The sequence below is a fragment of the Zosterops lateralis genome, assembly GCF_965231275.1.
Source record: "Zosterops lateralis genome assembly, chromosome: 10".
NCBI lineage: Eukaryota > Metazoa > Chordata > Aves > Passeriformes > Zosteropidae > Zosterops > Zosterops lateralis.
Genome location: NC_139770.1, coordinates 4,455,815 through 4,475,387, shown reverse-complemented (window position 1 = coordinate 4,475,387; position 19,573 = coordinate 4,455,815). Strand labels below are relative to the sequence as shown.

Below are 19,573 nucleotides of genomic sequence, written 5' to 3'. Positions count from 1 at the left end.
CCACTGCCTTGTGTCCCAGTGGATAGGAGGGATTGTTTATTCCATCCACCTCTGGAGATACCATTTCTCCATCTGAAGACTCTGATGACTCCTTTCAGCTCCCTCTCCTTGAGCTGTGCAAGCCAGCTTTTGCCCTTGGCCAGGGAATTCTTCCAGAATTTCGTGGAAACTGTGCACTGCTGAAATTTGGGACCTCAGGGCTACCTCAGACATTCATTTCACTGGTCTCAAAATTAACATAACCTCCTCTGGCCCTGTTTTCTTATTTTTAAAGTAGAAAAACTGTGCTATTTTCTCATCCTTTAATGAAAAGCTAATGGAAGGGAGGGGTGAGCTCTTCACATGAAAGGTGCTGTAGGAGTATGGTGGGCTGTTGTCTGGAGTGCCTTTGTGATGCCTGTGCAGTTGTAACTTTGATAGGATGCAGGCAAGGAGCCAGTCCCACCTCGGGGTCCCCAGGGCTCAGATGTCACCTTGGACCAGTAACCCCATGATTAATCCAGGTTTATTTGGCTTTTCACTGACCAGGCTCCCTCACAAGCCTCCAGGCTTGTTGATGTGCACAGGGGTTAAAGTATTGCCTTCACACTGATGGAAGCAATTGGTCTGTGTGGCTTTTAAATGCAAAGTAACAGGTCTGATCATCCAGGGGTGCTTGTCGTTTGTTTGTGGATTTGTTTGAGTTCTACTTAAGCAGCCGGGCTGCAAAGAATGTAATAGTGAAGTAATGAGAGCTGCTCAGCACCTGTGACATCCAATCTCAGGCAGTCCTAAAATTTAATAAATTCCAGCTCCCTTCTTCAAATAGGAGCATGGAAATTTCAAGGTGAAACCACGGTTAGGGCTACATTTTCACCAGGAAAACAGCAGAAAGCTACAGGACACAACTTGTCCCGCTGCCCACACCTTCTCCAGACCCCATCCCCTCTCTTATTTGTCATCAGATGCTCTGGTGTTTCCCTTTCAGGGGTTGAGATGGGAATTAAAAGGAGTAAATTTTTGTTTTCTGCAGCTTTTTTAGGTAGAAAAAGTTATATAAAGTAGAGCCAGGAGTGCCACTTCTTGTTACCTCTTCTCAGGACACCTTGGGTTAAAAAAGAAATGGTCTCTCTCTTTGGTATCTGTAGTTTATCAACCTGACCCTGGCCCTGTATTTCTGGCAGCATCTCTCTTTTCCCCATAAATCTTAAGTGGATATATTTTTCTAACTTTCTTCCTGTGAGATACAGAGCCTTACCTTTATTGAAACCATTCTGTACTAGAGGATTTTTCATCTAGTTTAACAAAGGAAATATTCATCATTGATGCTTTTCCACTCTGTCCCCAGACCAACAGGAATTCCTGGAAGCAACGAGCCGTACAACCTGGGAATGGTGACAACCCACGGGCTGGAGACTTCCCACGCAGATACGTTTAGCAATATTTCAAGGGAAGGGACTTTAATGGTGAGGGAGGTAAGTTGCAAAACAAACACTTCCATGGAGCATCTTCAGGAGGTTTTGCCCATGTAAGCACAAGAACTAACAGTGCTGTGTGTCCGGAACACAAAATGAGGGAGTAAATTGTGCTCGTTACTGCTCTCGTTAATGCAATTTACACTCAGAGCAAATCGTGACAAGTGCAAATGTTTCTCAGAACTACAAACAGCAGTGAATGGCAGTGCCAGGGCACGGGGAGGAGGCTTCTGCAAATGGCCCTGCTGTAACCCCACCATTGCTCCAGGCAGCAGGAGTTATCTTCAGTTTACAGCTTTTAGTTAATTCACTTGGAGCTGGCCCAAAGTTTCTCCCCTTCTTCCCGGCCTTTCCCACCTTGTGACTGTTAGAGCTGTGCAGTATTTGTAGAGCATTTGGGGGCTTTTATCAGAGGCTGGTCCTGCTCAGAGCCCGCTGTGGAAGGCACTGGACATCCCAGATGGATGTGAGCCCTCATCCCCAGCTCCAGTGCTGTAGAGGTGAGGCTGTGGTGGGAGCAATGCTGATGGAGACAGAGCAGGCACCTTCAGTGGCTGTGGAAGATTTCCCTCGGTGTTTCTTGGCTTCCCATTCCCAGAACGTTCTGGTGATGCTGGTGGAAGTGTAGATGAGTAGCTGGACTCCTGGTGAGAGGGCAGGAGGCCCTGGTGGTTAAGGAACAGGGAAGTCACTCTTCCACCAGCACATCAGGGAAGTGGATGGGAGAGGACAAGAAGGAAGGGGAGCTTGGAGTCTGCAATTGTAAAGGATGGATGTTTAGATCACATGTAAACAAGACTTGAGCTGCATTCAATTTCTTAATTCCATTTATCTAATATATTCACATATGAAGGGAAAAGATGAATGCAACTTTGAAAGAGAGGAATGAGTTAGCAAAAGAAGTCCCGGCATGTTTGCTGGCTTTCTTCGTCAGTTTTGGAGGGGGTAGTAATACAGTCCACCTCATCCCTCACTGGGGTGGGGCTGTTCAGAGCAAGGATCTCCAGAGCTCTACACGTCCCTAAATCAGGGAGGGTGATGTGGGTGAGTGGGAGAACAAGGCCCTGTGTAACAGGCAGCTGTTCCTGAAATGAGCTTGTGTTCTTCATCACAACAGTAAAACCCATGCTGTGCCAGCAGGGCTGTATGAGAACTGGGATGCAGAAGGGTTTAAAAGCCATGGGCAAGACAAGCAGCTGGAAAACCCCCACTGGGAGGAGAAAGCATGATAAGAAATCCAAACTGTAGCCTTGTGCTGGGTGCTTACTGTTTTTTACCCTCCACCACCATAGGCATCAGAGCATGGTCTCACTGAGGTCAGTGGGCTTTGGGCAAAGAGCTTCTCACTCTTTGATGGGATGGCAAGGTGTGGTCAAAGGTGATGGTAATGAGCCATCAAAAGATAAATGTCATCAGTATTAGTCAGGACTTGGTGAGCCCAGTTAAAGTTTCCATAAATCCCAGTAAATGGGTGAATCTCTGTAACAATCTCATTGATGTGCTCCAGGTAGGTGAGATTCATTGAAATGGCAGAATAAATGAGGAAGGGAGAAACTTCCCAGTACCTGCCTTGCACAGGGAGGGGATGGAAGTGAAGGGGAACCCTGTGGAAACCAAAGGAACCACATGTGCAGGGCGAGCTGCTGGTGGTTCTGCCACTCCTCCTGCTGCTGTTCACTGCTGGTTTGGGTCACAGAAACATGGGACAGGGCTGTGCTGGCACTTGCAGTCAGGCTGCTCTTTGCCATAGCTGTGCAAAGCTGACCAGGCTAACACTGACTGAGGGCTCAGATTCTGCTGTCACAGTGGCCATGTAGGAAGAGAGCTGGCCATGGGGTTTACACCCATGGGGGCAAGTGCAGAATCTGCCCTACATTCCTCGTCTCCAAACGACAGTGATCAGGCTTCTCTCGCTGTTTCGTGGCTAATTACTCTCTATTGACCTTGTCATTAATCCTGTCTTTAATTCTGCTGGGGCAGGGGGGTTGGTTTGCTGCTTGCCAGATTGCATGGGGATGGAACAGAGAGGGTCCTTCTCCTGCGCTTGCTCTGGGAACTGGGGCACTGCCGACGACTTAGTTTTGTTTGGGTTTTTTTTTTCTTTTTCTTCTTTTTCTCTTCCCTCCCCCCCTTCCCCTTCTCTTTCTTCCTCACGCCTTGTGTCTCTGCAGACCTCTGGTGAAAAAAAGCGTTCTGGCCACACAGCCAGCAATGGCTTTGCAGGTCACATCAATCTGCCCGACCTGGTGCAGCAAAGCCACTCGCCGGCGGGCACGCCGACCGAGGCCCTGGGGCGAGTCTCCACGCATGCACAGGACATGGACTCGGTGCCTGAAGTAGGTGGTGGGGGGCTCCTCTTTCTCTTTTGCATCGCTTTTAAAACAAATATTAACATCTCTGCCCCCTGACGGGGCTCTCCTGCTTTCCTCCCTGGTTTTCTTGGCTCTTCCTGCTCTCTGTTTCTGGTCCTCGTGGGTGAGCATAGTGGAAATACGAGGGAATGGGATGGGTTACTGCCACAGGGGTCTGTGGCTGATGGAAAAAGGATTTATTAGGTTTTTTGAACCCACCAGCTGGAGTTCTGGTGGTGTGACACAAGTGCTGCCAGCTGATGAGAAAGCCCCATTTTTTCTTGACACTTGGATATAAAAGGAAGCGATGAGAGCCAGTGATGCCATTAGCTTCAACTGGGCCCAGCTTCCATCTCTGCAACCTCTGATAAATATGACTGAAAAGGTTACCAAAAGCCAAAGCCAGCAAAATTCCAGATAGTTCTTCAGAGCAGAAGAGACCTGCACACTTTCAAAGCCGTGTGTTTCCTGTTACGGCAAAATGTTTTTCTCTGGTAGGTGTTTTAGAGGCACATGATTGCACATTAAAACTGTATAAAGTGTAAAAAGTCTTAGTACAAGATGTGACAAATAAACCAAGGGAATTGATGTGTCCAGCTTACCATCCCTAGCTCTGGGAACCAAACACTGTTCATTTTTCCCATGAGAAATGAACCCATTTGGTGCTAATTAAGCTATTGTATTTAATGTTTTTGTTTCATTTGGTGGGTTGTACATCAAAAGTTCTGCCAGCCTATGTTCTTTCATAGAAATTATGTTTTCACTGTATGGTGTACTTTTACTAGCAGTATAAAAATAAAGATTTCTTGGAATTGGGCATTGATAAAACGTAAGAACAGATGGTGCCTGACTTGACCTCAAGTTTTATCTGTTTCCTCATTGGCATTAAAAGCAGCAATGAGAGAGTTGATAGTGAAAATAACACCTTCCACAATCATCCTGGGCCTGCTGAAATGCAGCCTGGGATTGGGTTTAAATGTATTCATTTATAGAATATCAACCAAAAAGATCTTCTCCATTTCTAAAATTGTATTTTTAGAGTTGCTTGAGCAGGGAGTGGGTGTGAGTGGAAACTTGGGGATTTTGTTCACGGGCTTCCAGGTGACTCATGCAAGCACGACCTCAGCCTGCAGCTTGATGCTCTTTGTAAGCCACCACACAGGTTTATAGGCTGTTGAACAGGACCTGGGGGAAGATGAAGTCTTAATATTTAAATATCAGATTTGGAAGTTATTAAAATGTCAGCTTCTGAGGAGAAGAACTGAATGTGAGCAAGGAAAAATGCTCGGCGCATTGGGATGAGGGGTTTCTTCATAATTCATTTACTGGAAAGCACCTGGCTCTCAGCTGGAAATCTCTACAAATACTGAAATCTTCTCTTCTTTAAATTGCTATTGTTTTATGGAAGAGACATCCAGCACAGGGGAAAAAGTCTGTGTATTTCTTGGATGGGAGACAAGCACAGAGCAGAGGTATCTGTGCCCACAGCCTTCCCTGCTGCAGGCTGTTAACTCCTTCCAGGGCCTCAGTTACCATGTCCTGTTTAGAAATCCATCTTGTTTCCATGGAAACAGCCAGCCTGTCAGGGAGTAGGGCTGGGAGGGAAGCAGGACGCCAGGCTGTCAGGGAATAGGGCTGGGAGGGAAGCAGGATGTACAGCTTGATTTTGGCATGGATGCTGGCTCGCCCATGGATGGCAGCCCCAAAATGCTTGGAAAAGTCACAAGCCACAAAGCTGCTCCTACACCTGTTTTTTCATGCTCCTGAATCCTTTTATGGCCCACTGGAGGTGAGGCACAAGGCCCAGCCTGGTTTCATTGGGGATGTCCCAGGGTGGTGGTGTCCCCCATGACACATCTCCCCAGGCATAGGGGACTTGTCCCCATGGCAGCTGTCACACAAGGACTGTGGCAGTGGGCATGGGGAGCAGCCTGGGCTTGGTACCTGGATGAAAGCTGAGGAAGATTGATTTCAGAAGATGGACAATGTCCCAGAGAAGAAAAACGTGAGCTGTAGTGATGCTGCAGAGTGAGCTGGGTTTTGCTGCTGTTGCAGCTCTAAACTGAGTTCATCTATAAAGTGTGTCCTGGGTAAAGGCTGCAGTAGGAAGGATAAGCTGCTCAAAGAAGGGGGAGATTCACGTCACTTTGACTGCAAAGGCAAGGATTTCCTTTTGCTTGGAAGGAGGTCTTAACCTCGTTTTCTGCCTTAAAGCAATGGTTTTAAAAAGAAAGCAGTGTGACACTGCAGTTTGTTCATCCCCAGATTCCCTCAGCAAAGTATTGGCTCTGACATTTCCTGTGATACCCTCGGGTTAAGTTTTGTTAACTTAGAAATGCCCCTTTCTGCAGTCCCACTTGAAATGCACAATTTAAAACTGTGCCAGCTGCCCCAGGCTTCACAGGGACTCCTAGCACCATCCTGCCAACCTCAGCTGCAATAGGAAAGTGGAAACAGCAAACCCTGGCCTGCCTGATGTCCCAGTCATAGTTTCAGGCATGTGTGTGACATGCAGGCAAGTAAACAGGTGGATTGATGATCTTAAAGGTCTCTTCCAGTCTAAATGATTCTGTGATTCTCAGTTGGATTTTACCTGTGTTGGCTTCTGCCTCTGGCCCTGCAGCTTCTCTGCTGACTGTCCTCATGGCTGTGCTTTTGCCTGTGAGGAGAGAGCAGAGCCAGGCCCTGCTCCTCCCATCTTCTGTTGCTCACAAACACTCAGAAATCCAATTTAATGTTTGTTTCTGATAGTTATGGGGAGGAGGAGCAGATGTTCATAGTGGGCTCAAAAAGGGCACTGCAGAGGCAGGCACTGTTTGCTAATTAGAAATTCTGAGATGTACACAGATGCACAGAATTACTGTTATTTCTATGCACTGAGCTCTCTCTTTGCTGTTCATTTTCTAGTATGGGATGGGAAGTAGCACCAAAGCCTCTTTCACCCCCTTTGTGGACACCAGAGTGTATCAGACCTCACCTACTGATGAAGATGAAGATGAGGATGAAGAGTCATCTGCTAATGGTAAGAGCCAGTGGCCAGCTTGAGATGGGAGGGCCTTGTGGAAAGCAGGTCAGGGAGCCTGAGTAACCCCAGTGAACCTCTCTCACATTTCACTCACTCCAAACATAGCTTGTGTCTGTATCCTTGCCCTCTTCAGCTGCCATCCAACTTCTTCTCCCCCACCAGCAAATGCCACCAGAAAGATCTGGGTGGAAACAGGGAACAGCAGAAATCCACCCTCCTGTCTGCTTGGGCAAACTAATGCCTTATAACTCACTGATTACTCCCTCGTCAAGAAACAAACCAAGTATTGTCATTCTGTCCCAAAGAGGACGCGACAGAACATTTAACCCATCCTAACATTTAACCCATCCCAACATCTAACCCTCCCTGTCCTGTTGTTCTCCCTTGGCAGCCCTGTTCACCAGCGAGCTGCTCAGGCAGGAGCAGGCCAAGCTGAACGAGGCACGCAAGATCTCAGTGGTGAACGTCAACCCCACCAACATCCGCCCCCACAGCGACACCCCCGAGATCCGCAAGTACAAGAAGCGCTTCAACTCGGAGATCCTCTGTGCTGCCCTGTGGGGTAAGCCCTGATCTGCGTCCCAGGGGCTGGGCTGGGGATGTGTCACCTCAGCACCGAGCCCCTGCCTCTGCTTGGCCCCTTCTCCATCCCCCCGTGCTGTGGAGTGACCCTTCCCATCTGTGGGAAGGTACCAGCCTTGGCCGGGTCGGTCACACTTGTGGTGGCAGCAGAGACGGGCTGGGGGTGTTGTCCTTGGGAGCAGCTGTGGCTCCTGGCACCCATGGCCCTCTCCTGTCCTCTCCAGGTGTGAATCTGCTGGTGGGCACGGAGAACGGCCTGATGCTGCTGGATAGAAGTGGGCAGGGCAAGGTCTACAACCTCATCAACAGGCGGCGGTTCCAGCAGATGGACGTCCTCGAGGGCCTCAACGTCCTCGTGACAATATCAGGTGCTCCTCTCATGCTTTCACCTCTTCATTCAACAGCCAGCCCTGAGTGGTTCCAGCTCAGACAAAACCTGCTCAGTGGTGCCAGAGGGAAGCTCCCAGGGGAGATATGAAGGTGGTTTATTCTGAAATCAAATCAGTTAAATCTGTTTTCAAGAGAGTTTGGTCCCTTCACCTGCTGGCTGCACTTCATCTCCTTTAGCAGGGGAGGGGAGGTGCAGGATACAGGCAGGTGGCCCAGCAAGGGAGATAGTCACAGCTTGAGGGGTCAGAGACCTCTGCTTTTGGGTCTGGCTCTGGCTGATGAAGCCATGATCCATGGCTTTAGATTTGCAGTTCAGAGCACAGATGTGCTTGAGCTGTCCCAAGCATTGTGAGGGCCACAGGCTTTTCACCGTCCCCATGTTTAGCTGGGAGCTCCAGAGTGCTCATATCAGGCTCATGGGTGATTTCTGGCAAAAAAAGAGCAAAACCTCTGTAGTCCAGTCTCTGAGGATCCAGCATCCTCCTGCAGAGCAGCCCAGAGGAGCACATGGGTGACAGCCAAGGCAGAGTCTTCTGCTGATACCTGCGCACCAAAGCTCACAGAGGGCAGCAAGAGAAGTGCTCATTAGGAAATGGTTTGATATCTTCCTTCTGTTTCCTTTCACATTGTTAAGGCCCCCTGGCGTCGTTCTGCATTCACCTGCAATTTCCTGATCCCCCCCATTCAGCCAGAGCTACAAACTCACTGCTCCATCATTGACCTGGTCTGCAGCTCCCCCATGGTTTTGGGACATGGCTGTAGGGATAAGGGGTTTAGTACAGCTGGAATGGGAATAGCACCAAACTCCAAGATGATGCTGAGGATGAGTCCTGGGGACTTGTGGAAACCTGTGAGCAGACAGGGTCTATCATTCAGGTCCCATCTCACCAGGCTTGGTGTGAGCTGTGTCCTGTCCCTGTAATGAGAGCTCTGCAGCCACAGGGATTTTGCAGCCATGTCACAGCCATCCAAGAGCAGGCAGCCGTGCAGAAATTTGGCAGCCCCTCAGCACTGCAGAGCCCAGCACCAGGCTGGCTGGCAAACAGCAGTGCCTGTCGCAGGCCCAGGAGCTCTTGTCTCATCTCCAGGGTGGAATTTATGTTGTATGAAGGAGAGGGAAGGAAAGAAACCAGGTGGTTGAGTGGTTGGATAAGCTTTGAGCTGTAGCAGGGTTGGGATCTCTGCCCCACTGAGCCCCACTGTCCCTTTGTGAACACTGATTTATAGGAAAAGGAATATTTTCAGCCTGTGGGAAACAACAGCCTGGCTTTTCCAGTGTCTCTGGCTTTTCCTCTGCCTGCAGCCTGTGAGACAGAGGTCTGGGCTTCACTTTTCATATATTTCTTCCCAAGGAAAAACCCAACAAAACAACTAAATTACTGTTTTCAATTTGTATTTATATTACTTTTATTATGAAATGGACTTAAATTCTATCATCTTGTGACTGAAACCTCAAGATGGTCCATGCAAACGTGCTCTGCTCTGACAGGGACATTTCCTTTGCCAACAGGAAAGAAGAACAAGCTGCGTGTATACTACCTGTCCTGGCTGAGAAACAGGATTTTACACAATGACCCTGAGGTGGAGAAGAAGCAGGGTTGGATCACAGTTGGGGACCTGGAGGGATGCATCCACTACAAAGTTGGTGAGTGGAAATAAATGTCTGAAGAGATGTAGTTTTGTTCTCTAGTCTTGGGTCTGACCTGACAATTTGATATTTAAAGTATGGGCAGACCATAGCCACAAGTAAATTTGGAATTCATCTTTATGCATGAGGTGGACTCTATGTAATGAGAATCAACAGAGGGATGGCCTGAGAAGCTGTTCATGGAGATTTCTTAGAAGGAGAGTGAACGTTTTTAAAATTGAATTTGTTTCTATTTTAGTGAAATATGAAAGAATCAAGTTCTTGGTGATTGCCTTAAAGAACGCTGTAGAGATCTACGCTTGGGCTCCTAAACCATATCACAAGTTTATGGCATTTAAGGTATGTTTGTCTTTTACACTCTGTAATTGTAAATACATGAGATTTCTGTACTCTGCAGAGCAGAAAAGCATCTTGCTTAGGTAGCTGAGCTCCTCAGGATGCCTGGCAGGCAGGGAGATGGGATCCTTGCTGGCTGAAGAGATTGGATATGTTCTGCTTACGACCAACAATGAAGTGCTATTATTAGTTTATGCTAGTAGGTTTTACTTGAGGAATTTGCAGAAAGCTGATCAAATGCATATGAATAAAATTGAGTTGGGGATTTTGATGGGTGTTTTTTGTGGGGCTTTTGTGTTTGGTACCTTTTTTCCCTCTGACTAATTTTTAACATACAGTACAAAAATGGGCTGGCATTATTTTCTATTTTTGTTTTGCAAGGTCCTCTCCCCTTCTGCAATGTGGATTCTGTTTAAAGACAGAAAGTTTGGGAGAGTGACCCATTCTTTCTCTCTCTTTTTTCCTCCCTTTTCACCTGCCTTGGTTTCCTCAGTGAGACCTTCCTCTTCTCCAACCTGCCAGTGGGTGTTTTGCGCTTAGTCCTTCAGAGCACTTTTCATCCCAAGCTTTGTGCAGAGAAGAGTCACCAGGCCAATGCCTTGTGGAGATGTTCATGATGAGTAATCTCACTTTACATCTTTCCAACACAAATGGACTTAGGTCACATTAGCTTTTTTCTGAACAAAAGCCACAATAAATGGACTCAGTGACATGGAGAGCTCAAGCAGCATCAAAATGGTCTGGGATCCAACTTCCCACAAGTGTCTCACTCTCCTGATGAGCACCTAAGCCATGGGATTTGATCTGGACATGGCTGGGAGTTGGTCCCATCACTGATGCAGCAGGTTGGATGGAGCAGGGAAAAGTAGGTCTGTGCTAAAGTGACTCATTTCAGCTGCCCAAAGCAGAGCAGTGATCCCTGCCAGGAGAGGAGGTGGGTGGTCACGGATCTCTGCTGAGAGAGACTGAACACATGCTCATGTAACATTGAGCTGTCTCCTTCCTTTAGAGACCAAATCCTTGTGGTGGCCTCAGGCTCCTGTGAGAGAGAGCTGAGCTTGGCAAGGGTGGGCACTTATCTGCTGGGATGGCTGAATACCCTCTGAGGCATCTGACAGGGGAACAGAGAGGCAGGAGTATAAATAAGTAACACATATTTAGTAGGAAACACAGTCAAACAAACATGATTTCAAAACCATATCAGGCTGCTGCAATGGGGATTTGCTGGTTTCCTGTGATGCTCATGGAAGGGATTATAAAAGTCTTTTGCAGATCTCCAGCACAAGCCGTTGCTTGTGGATCTCACTGTAGAAGAGGGTCAGAGGCTGAAGGTGATCTTTGGATCCCACACTGGTTTCCATGTGATTGATGTAGATTCTGGGAACTCCTATGATATCTATATACCATCTCACGTGAGTACCTGGGCAGTGCTGCTGCCTGAGGGACACGGGGCACCAGTGAGGTTTGGACAGGCTCCAGGGGCTCACAAGTGGGGACCAGGGATGGGTGTGACATTCCCCACTTCTGTGCTCACTTCAGGAGGACTCAGAGCTGTCACATACTTCATGTTCATCTCCCCAGGCTGTTTCTGTCCTTGTGCAGGAGCAGTAAAGTTTGAGGTTGCCATGTCCCACAAAAAGGAGAATCAGTCTATAATGGCTGGAGCAATAATGGAGCTCTCTGTAGAATTTTCTTGTTGGGTCATTTAAATTCTATCTATACTGTTGGCCCACAATTAACTGGTCTAGGAGAAACTGTCACTAAACAAATGCAGGAGTTGTTGAATCTGATCCAAGCAGCAGTCTCCTCTGTGGCAACTAGCAAGAGCAGAGGGAGAAATACTGGGGCAGTTTGGGATGGTTTTGTGTTGTCTTAGCTATGGAAGGGCAGACATGGGTGGAAAGTCAATGCAGCTGCCCTTGGAGCTAGAGGATGATGGCTAAAACATAGGATATTTCCTCCTTAGGGCTGCCTGTAAAACTCTGAGTTTATTTACCTTGATTTGAACTGGTGATGGATTCATCGGCTCAGTCATTTATTTGTGTTCCAGCCAAGTGTCAGCCATCAGTCTTGGGGGCGTGTATGTTGTGATCTGTCTGTAATTACTGAACCTGTTTATCCTTGCTGTGTCAGACAGCTTTGATGGTAGGGTAAACATGACAGTTTATTCCCCTTCAGGCTTATCTCTGAAAGCCAGTGCCTGTGTGGGGAATGGAGGGAGGGCTTTGTTCTCTAGTTGGTTTGGCCTTTTTTCCCCGCAGTGCTCTGCTCCCTTTTCCCTTCCCCTCTCTCCATTCAGTGTAATTCTGACTCTGAGGGTCTGTTTCACCTGCAGATTCAGGGCAATATTACTCCTCACGCCATTGTCATCCTGCCCAAGACGGACGGGATGGAGATGCTGGTGTGCTATGAGGATGAAGGTGTCTATGTGAACACCTACGGACGGATAACTAAAGACGTGGTGCTCCAGTGGGGAGAAATGCCTACTTCCGTGGGTAGGTCAACCCTTCCTCTTCACCTGCTTAAAATACAGGCCACAAGTAAGATGAGGAGTCAAAGATGCTGAGATGGAGTCATTTGGGATGAAGGGGATTTCCCTCTTTTATCAAATGGGATTACCCTCAGCCAGCTATGAGGTGCAGTTGCTAAATTTTTGCAGTTTGGTCCTCTATAGTAAAAACAAGTAATTTCTTGAAGATTTGAACTTTCTGAGTAAGAGATAAGTATAAAATAAATGTGAGATAATGCAAGCTGTTGCACTGATGGGATACTGTGTTGAGTGGAGGGGGGCTGGGTATGGAGCTGGGAGCCCTTGAGTTGCTCTTCTTGCTCTGCTGTTGCTCAGCTCCACAACCTATGTAGGCAAAACACTGCCCAGCTCCTCAGCTTCTGGAACTGGGAGAAGCGATGGTGCTGATGTTTAAATTTCTCAGCAATTGCTGGATGAAAAGTGCTCTGGAAAGGCTGCTGTCCCTGCAGGCACACGCCTGGCCATCAGAGCTCTGCCACTGATCTGCTTAGGCTTTGAGTAGCAGCTGATGAGAGCTTTTTTGCCCATTGCATAGTATTTAACTCAACACAAGTTGTAACACCTGCCAAACGCTTCCTTTTGACAGCCTACATTCATTCCAATCAAATAATGGGCTGGGGAGAGAAAGCTATTGAAATCCGGTCAGTGGAGACAGGACATTTGGATGGAGTATTTATGCACAAGCGAGCTCAAAGGTTAAAGTTTCTATGTGAAAGAAATGATAAGGTAAGTCCACTTTAAAGCTTGTATGTGTGCTGTGAGCTACAAGGTGCTTTTAGAGCTTATGTCTGGTTTGTCTTGAGGTTAATAATTAATCTGAATGTCCTGTTTAATAAGCAGTGCCCATAAGCGTGTTCCCAGTTAATTTTCTCCAGTGGATGGAGACTTCAGCCTGCAAGATCTCTTCTACATCTAGCTGAGATCTGCATGACTTGGCTTGACTTTCTCCCAGTTCTTTCATTTGAACCTTAAATTGAGGTTGCCAAGTGAACTCTGAAAGTTGAAAATTAGCAAGGGTGTGTAAGTGATCCTGATTTGACTCTGATGCAGAAACATTTTGATGCATCTTTAGATGCATTTTGATGCATCTTAAATTATTTCCCTCTTACAGCCTCATTCATTTCTGTGGACAGCAGTGATAAATACTGCTCTGGGGGATCACCAGAGTTGCATGGCTCTCATGTAGGTGACCCTGCCACAGGTGTTGCAAGGGGGACAGGGAATGAGGAAAAATTGCTGAAGGAAAAGGCATTTTTGCATGGAAGCGATGATTGAATGCTGAGGTCTTTCTGCTGGTGGTGTTCCCTCCTCTCACAAGGTTTCACTAAGATAAGTCAGGACCAAGCAACAGGGAGATCTTTCATAATGGACACGATCACAAAAACAGTGAAGAAACCAGTCCCCAGAGCAGGATTTAATAATGTGCAGTAAATGAGCTTTGAGGCCATGATCACTTTAGGGAACAGCTGCTCATTAGTTGAGTGCTGCCCTTCCTGGGGCATGAAGGTAGGCTGAAACTATGCAGGAAAATGTATCCTAACTTTGCAGTTGAGTTTGTTATGAAAAGCTGCCCAAGAAGCTGAATTTAAGTTTAACTTAAGTGTAATTTAATTCTAACAAAGTTGGGAAAAAAACATCTTGATCTTTCTAAAATACTGGAACCAACTGATCACTGATGCGTTTGAAATACTAAACTCAGGTGTTCCTCTTTCTGGAGAACTGGTTAAACTGGTAAGACTGAGTGAGTAATTTCTGGTTTTATTAAGGACAGAGGCTTCAGATTGTTCCCTTCAATATTTGCAAATTACTTATTTTTTAAGACTCTCCTTGGAATCAAATGATTCCAGAAGCACCAAAACCCCTGTTCTTCATACAGAATCCTGATATGTTTCTGCACTTTGAGCAGTCGTTTTTCTGGGCTTTACTTTCAGGAATAGCTGAAATACCAGGACTAACTTTAACAAAAAAAAGCCATTTCAGACTGAGGCAGATATCGACCTAAAAGGTGAATGTTTAGCAAGATCCAAACCACTGACAGCAGTTTTTTGTTAGTACTTCATAATAAATGATGCTGTGGTAGTAAAATGTGATAAACCTGGTATTTTAAGGCATTCCAAACCCTTTCTGCTAGTCAGGGAAATGGAGGTTTAATTACTGCATTTACTGATGAGTGGCTCAATTTAATCTCAGTCTGGCATGGGTAAGCTCCATCCCCCGAGTATTAATAAGTGCTTTTTTTCCTTCCAAACAGGTATTTTTTGCATCAGTGAGATCCGGAGGAAGCAGCCAAGTGTTTTTCATGACCCTCAACAGAAACTCCATGATGAACTGGTAACAGAGGAGCACTTGGCACTCACCGCCATGGCATTATTTCTAATTTAAAGGACATTAAACACGTGGACTAACACTGTAGAGGCAGGTGTGGAGGGCGCCGAGGAACCCCCTGCCCACGCTCCCCTGGCGCCGCCAGCCCCGGGGCAGGGACTGCAGCCAGGGATGGACTTTTCACGCTTGGACCCCCCGAGGTCTCCTGATTACGCTGTGTTATAGTGGGTTATGAGTTTTTTCCTTTATTTTATTTTATTTTTATTTTTTAGTTTGACTTTTTTCTTTGTTCCCCCTACTTTGTAAGAACGGGGAAAGAAACAGTGTCAAAAAGTCTGTTTTTAATTCTGTCTGCCTGCTAGCATCAAATATATAGTATGTTGTAAAGTTACCAATTAAATCTGGTGAGAGACAGCACAATAAATGTACCTTTTATCTTTGTGATGAAGGCCATAACCATATAGCTGGGTAATTTTAGAAATCTTTTGCCTTCACCAACATTTACATGTTGCTTTTGGCAGCAACAGCTTAACGGATTTTTAAAGAAGAGAAAAAATAATAGTTTTTTTTCCCCTCTTTTGGGAAATGGATTTTAAATGGCTAAACTACTAGCCTTAGACTAATAAAAATCAGCTACCATTTTTGTCAAGTCTGTCAATCCATATTTCTATATGGATCTTCACATAATGGTGTGTCTTGATAGGGACAGAGGTGCCATTTCTTGTTGCTCCGGAGGTGCCCGCCCACCCTGGGGCTTGGCCACGGGCACCGGGCCAGGGGATCGGAGGAGGAGAGGACAGGAGCGGTCAGAGGAGCCCCGTGCTCACCCCTGAGGGGGATTTGTGACTTCAGAGGCTCCCGGGATGCTGTGGGCACCTGACCCCACTGCTGAAGCCGGAGCAGGTTGTGGGCGCTCGTTCCCCCTGAGTCCGGAGCCAGGCACTGGCATGCGGGAGCAGCCGGCACAGGGATGGGGACCACGAAACAAGCTGCCTGTCCCCCACGTTGCTGGATTGGGCTTGTAAAGAGCTTAAAAAAAAATTATATATATGTGTGGTTTCTTCGGCCAAGGGTCTGAATCTACTCGTTTTCCACCCCCTCCACTCCCTAGGAATTACCCAACATACAGTGAAAGACAACATCTGTGCCGAACCGTGTGTGTGTGTTTAGTTCGGGTTGAATCGTGTCCTTATAAACTCTGCTCAGTTGATTTCCGTTTTCGGTGCGTATCTGGGGTTTTCTTTCTCAGTAGCTGCAAGCATGGCCGCCTGTGGTGTTGGGGTGTCGCATAACAAGGTCTGTGTTGCTGGTTTTAACCTACCTCGTTTTGGTTGGGGTTTTGTTTTTTTTTTTTGGTTTAGTTTCGTTTTATTTTTTTTTTCCGTTCCGCTGTCGATCACAGCGCTGTTACCTCCAGCGACATATAGAGAGCTTAACTGGCAATCTTGGTGTACTCAGTAACGATGGCTTTATTAAAAAATGATTAAATCAACAGGACTTGGTCAAACTTGAATCTTTATCAAGGGTAAGAGGCGGGGATGGGATGGGCCGGGCCACCCTCACCTGAAGCATTCTGTGGGCAGGGTGTCAGGGTTTGGTACCACAGGGATTGCCAGCAGTGGGACTCCCAGGATATGGAGTTCAGGGAACAACAGGTGGGATGTGCTTTGTGGTGCCTTCTTCCAGCACCAGGCACCCTCCTGTTGGGCTGGTGCAGCCTGGAGGTTGTAGGGATGGCCACAGGATCACGATACTGGTATTCAAATCCCATCACAAACACTGATTGCCACCAGCTCTTTGTATTTTCATTGTGGTTAAAATACAAATCAAATAAAGCCCAGAGCTTTTATTGTGTTGCAAACTGATAACTGTTTTGGGGTGTTTTTTGTTCTACTTCAAGTGACAAATGCACAGCTTTGGATGATTTTTGTTACGGGTTTTTTGCATACAGTGATGAAATCGCAGGCAGTCGTTGAGTTTAAACGACTCAGGTGGTTTGTGAATGTATTTTTTTTTATCTCAGAATAATTTGAAACAAAAATCACAGAAGCCAATATTTTACCACAGTCTTGTCTATGGCATGTGTGTATGGAGATAACACAGAGCAAATGCTTTTTTGATGCCAACCACAATAAAACACAAAACTTCACCATTAAGCCATGCCTTTTATGTTTGGGTAAATAAAACCTGGGGTGTTGGAGGACATGGAGGTAAAGGGGATTTTCAGGGCTCCCAGTCACAATGCTCTTTCTCTGGAGACTCTTGGGAAGGTGGTTTTGGAACAGGATGAGTGCAGGGAGGTGGGGCACATCCCTTGTGATTTGCCCAGCAGTGAGCAGTGGCCAAGGGATATCTTGATGGACCATCACCACCTGAAAACTCCTCTTCTACAAAATCAACCCATGCTTATTATAAAGATATTTCCCCTCCAAATGTTACCAGCTTTGATTTGCTCATCTTCTGCTGCAAGTAAAATGTGCTTATGGTTGATTAATGCTCTCAGAAACTACTTATTTTTACTGTTTAAAGAAATAAAACCTGCAGCTCATTTTAAAACCCTGTTTCTGGGACTTTTTGCCCAGGAAAGGAAATTCCTGTGCAGTGTGGCACAGCTGTGCAGTGCCACAGGAGGAAAAAGCAGTAATGTCTGTGCGTGCAGGGGTCGCTTGAGCCTGTTGCAGATTTGATTATTTACAGAGTTGCTGTGAAATATTGTATAACTTAGAGATAAGTCACAGTAAATGAAAGGAAAGCCCTGAGAGCTGGCACAAGGCCATGCAAGGGCCGTGGTTAGCTCCACCACCCTGGGGAGATGCTGGGTACCACTGCCAGGTGAAGGATGCTCAGAGGTAAGGCTGTAGCAGCTACTTGTGGGAACTGAATCTTTTCAAGCCTGTTTCAGAAATATTATGAAATGGCCTTTTTCTTCTTGTGAGATGGTTTGGGGGTTGACATTACATATTTTGGAGGATGCTCAAGGTGACCCTGGCCCCAACCCCAGAGCTGGACTGGTTGCTGGAGATGGTTGAAGTTGTGCTGCAGTTCATTGTCTCGATGTGAACCCACTTAAGGTCTTTTCCTGCTTGTGCAACAATTTGATGCTCTGTAATTGGGGCCAGCATATGAGCATCATGTAGGCCAGCAGAGACTGAACCTGCCTGTACCCAAAGGTGTGGGCTGGAGCTCCAAAGGTGTGGGCTGGAGCTAAACACCCACCTGGGCATGGCTCTGAGGAGATCCAGCAGAGGTTGCTCAGCAATAAGGATGCATTTCCTGGCACAAGGCACCGTCACAGCTGCTGCTGCCCTGCAGGATCCCTGTGCTGCAGTCAGGACCTGCAGCTGGAGAGGTTTGCTGGGTTTGCTTCCCAGTTTTTCTCTTCTGGGAGATGCTGTACCACCCAGAGCAGGGGGTGGGAAGGGGCTCATTAACCTCGGATATCTTTACAGCAGTGCTGTAAATACGCCGAATTCTCTCTCCTGAATGTGTTTTATCAGCCTGAGCTGCTGTCTCACACGTGGCCCCAGAACTGCTGCCTGCCCCAGATGATGTGCTTAGGGAGGAGAAATGAATGAATGTAATTTTGGTTTTGTGCCAGCCACTGATGTGGTACATCAGCCACCTCTTAGAGAGCCAGAGTCTTGCAGACCAGATCTACCTTTTTCTTTTGTTTTGTTTTAGTTTATGGCATACTTTTCCTTTTTTGTTAACATCAAAGCTGTCTCTGAATGACCCAGAGGCAGTAAAATGAATGTGCAAATTGCCCCAGCACCTGGGGGTAGCCTCACAGCCCCTCTGGAATTTTTGAATTCCTTTCACTGAGGTGACAAGCGTGTTCAGCTGTTCAAAAGCAGAGCCTCACCATAAACTTTAGCCCATTGCTTTTATCACACATAGTTAGATTATCAACAGCACCAATTACACTACACACAACATAGAGTAGGCAATAAGCATGGCAATTCTGCCTAACATTATGCACAGTTCTTGCACTTTATTATTTAAATAAAGCATTAGCAATAATGCAGGCCGTTTTGCCAATCACCTAAACACTGTCTGGCCAGGCTCACCAGCCATGGCATGGGTCAGTGTTGCTTTGGGCTGTGCTGTGCTACTCTCTGCACCCTCTGGACTGTGATCACAACTGGCTGCCAAATTATTTGATGGACTGGTCGTTCATTCTGGTGAAGCCAGGCCTGGTTTTCTATCCTGTATTATTGTGCTTCTCTCTACCAACCTAACAATCAGCCCCTGTGGGAAGTGATTCCAGTGAGAGGAAGATTTACACACCAACCTCTCCCATCCATAAGCCTCAGAACCGGATCAAATCTGGCCTCTGCTAATCACCACATCCACATCCAGCCCCCTGTTCAGAGAACCACAGGGTCTGGAGTCTCTTAGTACCACTGAGAGTCCAATAGGTGCTTAAATTGCCTGGGGCCAAGCTGTGGAGGAGTGTGTCACAGCCCAGCTGGCACCAGCCAGGGGCTCAAAGGCAGAGGTGAGGGAGCCCAGGCAGGGAGGGGAAGAGGGGCCAGGGAAGGATGGGAAAACCCCGGGATAATTCCATGCCTTTTGCTAGCAGACCTGGCCAAGGGATACGTGTGGCTGTGGGGCTTCCAGCCTTTGGCATCCCAAGTTTTCATGGAAGTCGAAGGGCTGCTCCTGGGGAGGTGAGTGATTTCACCCATGCCTCCCAGCACTGCTCCAGCTGCTCCACATCCCGTCCCCAGGAAGCTGGATTATGGGAAAGTTCTGCTCTAAGCAGCAGTGAGTGGGACATGGAATGGCCCGTGGTATGTTGGTGGCCTTTGATCCCTCCAGTTCCAGCAGTCTGGGAAGAGTAGGGAGGGAAAGCATCATCCTCTTTGTGCCAGGCACCTGCAACAGGATGGGGATCATGGGGTACATGGGAATCCTGGAGGGGGACGTCTG

General features: G+C 47.1%; 1 protein-coding gene across 6 annotated transcripts in view; it reads left to right on the top strand.

Annotated features, from left to right (window-relative positions):
• The window catches only part of TNIK (TRAF2 and NCK interacting kinase), a 153,552-nt gene extending 137,419 nt beyond the window's left edge, over positions 1-16,133 (top strand). For 5 of the 6 annotated variants that reach the window (XM_083868289.1, XM_083868287.1, XM_083868286.1 and 2 more), the window contains 11 exons: positions 1,328-1,454; positions 3,626-3,790; positions 6,713-6,827; positions 7,222-7,392; positions 7,637-7,780; positions 9,313-9,447; positions 9,689-9,789; positions 11,049-11,198; positions 12,122-12,281; positions 12,903-13,042; positions 14,568-16,133. In XM_083868289.1, coding sequence (XP_083724415.1) covers positions 1,328-1,454; positions 3,626-3,790; positions 6,713-6,827; positions 7,222-7,392; positions 7,637-7,780; positions 9,313-9,447; positions 9,689-9,789; positions 11,049-11,198; positions 12,122-12,281; positions 12,903-13,042; positions 14,568-14,651 — 1,492 coding nt within the window. In that variant the 3' untranslated portion in view covers positions 14,652-16,133. The remainder of the gene's footprint in view (positions 1-1,327; positions 1,455-3,625; positions 3,791-6,712; positions 6,828-7,221; positions 7,393-7,636; positions 7,781-9,312; positions 9,448-9,688; positions 9,790-11,048; positions 11,199-12,121; positions 12,282-12,902; positions 13,043-14,567) is intronic. The other variant, XM_083868288.1, reaches the window with a different exon arrangement.
• The last annotated feature ends 3,440 nt before the right edge of the window (positions 16,134-19,573 follow it).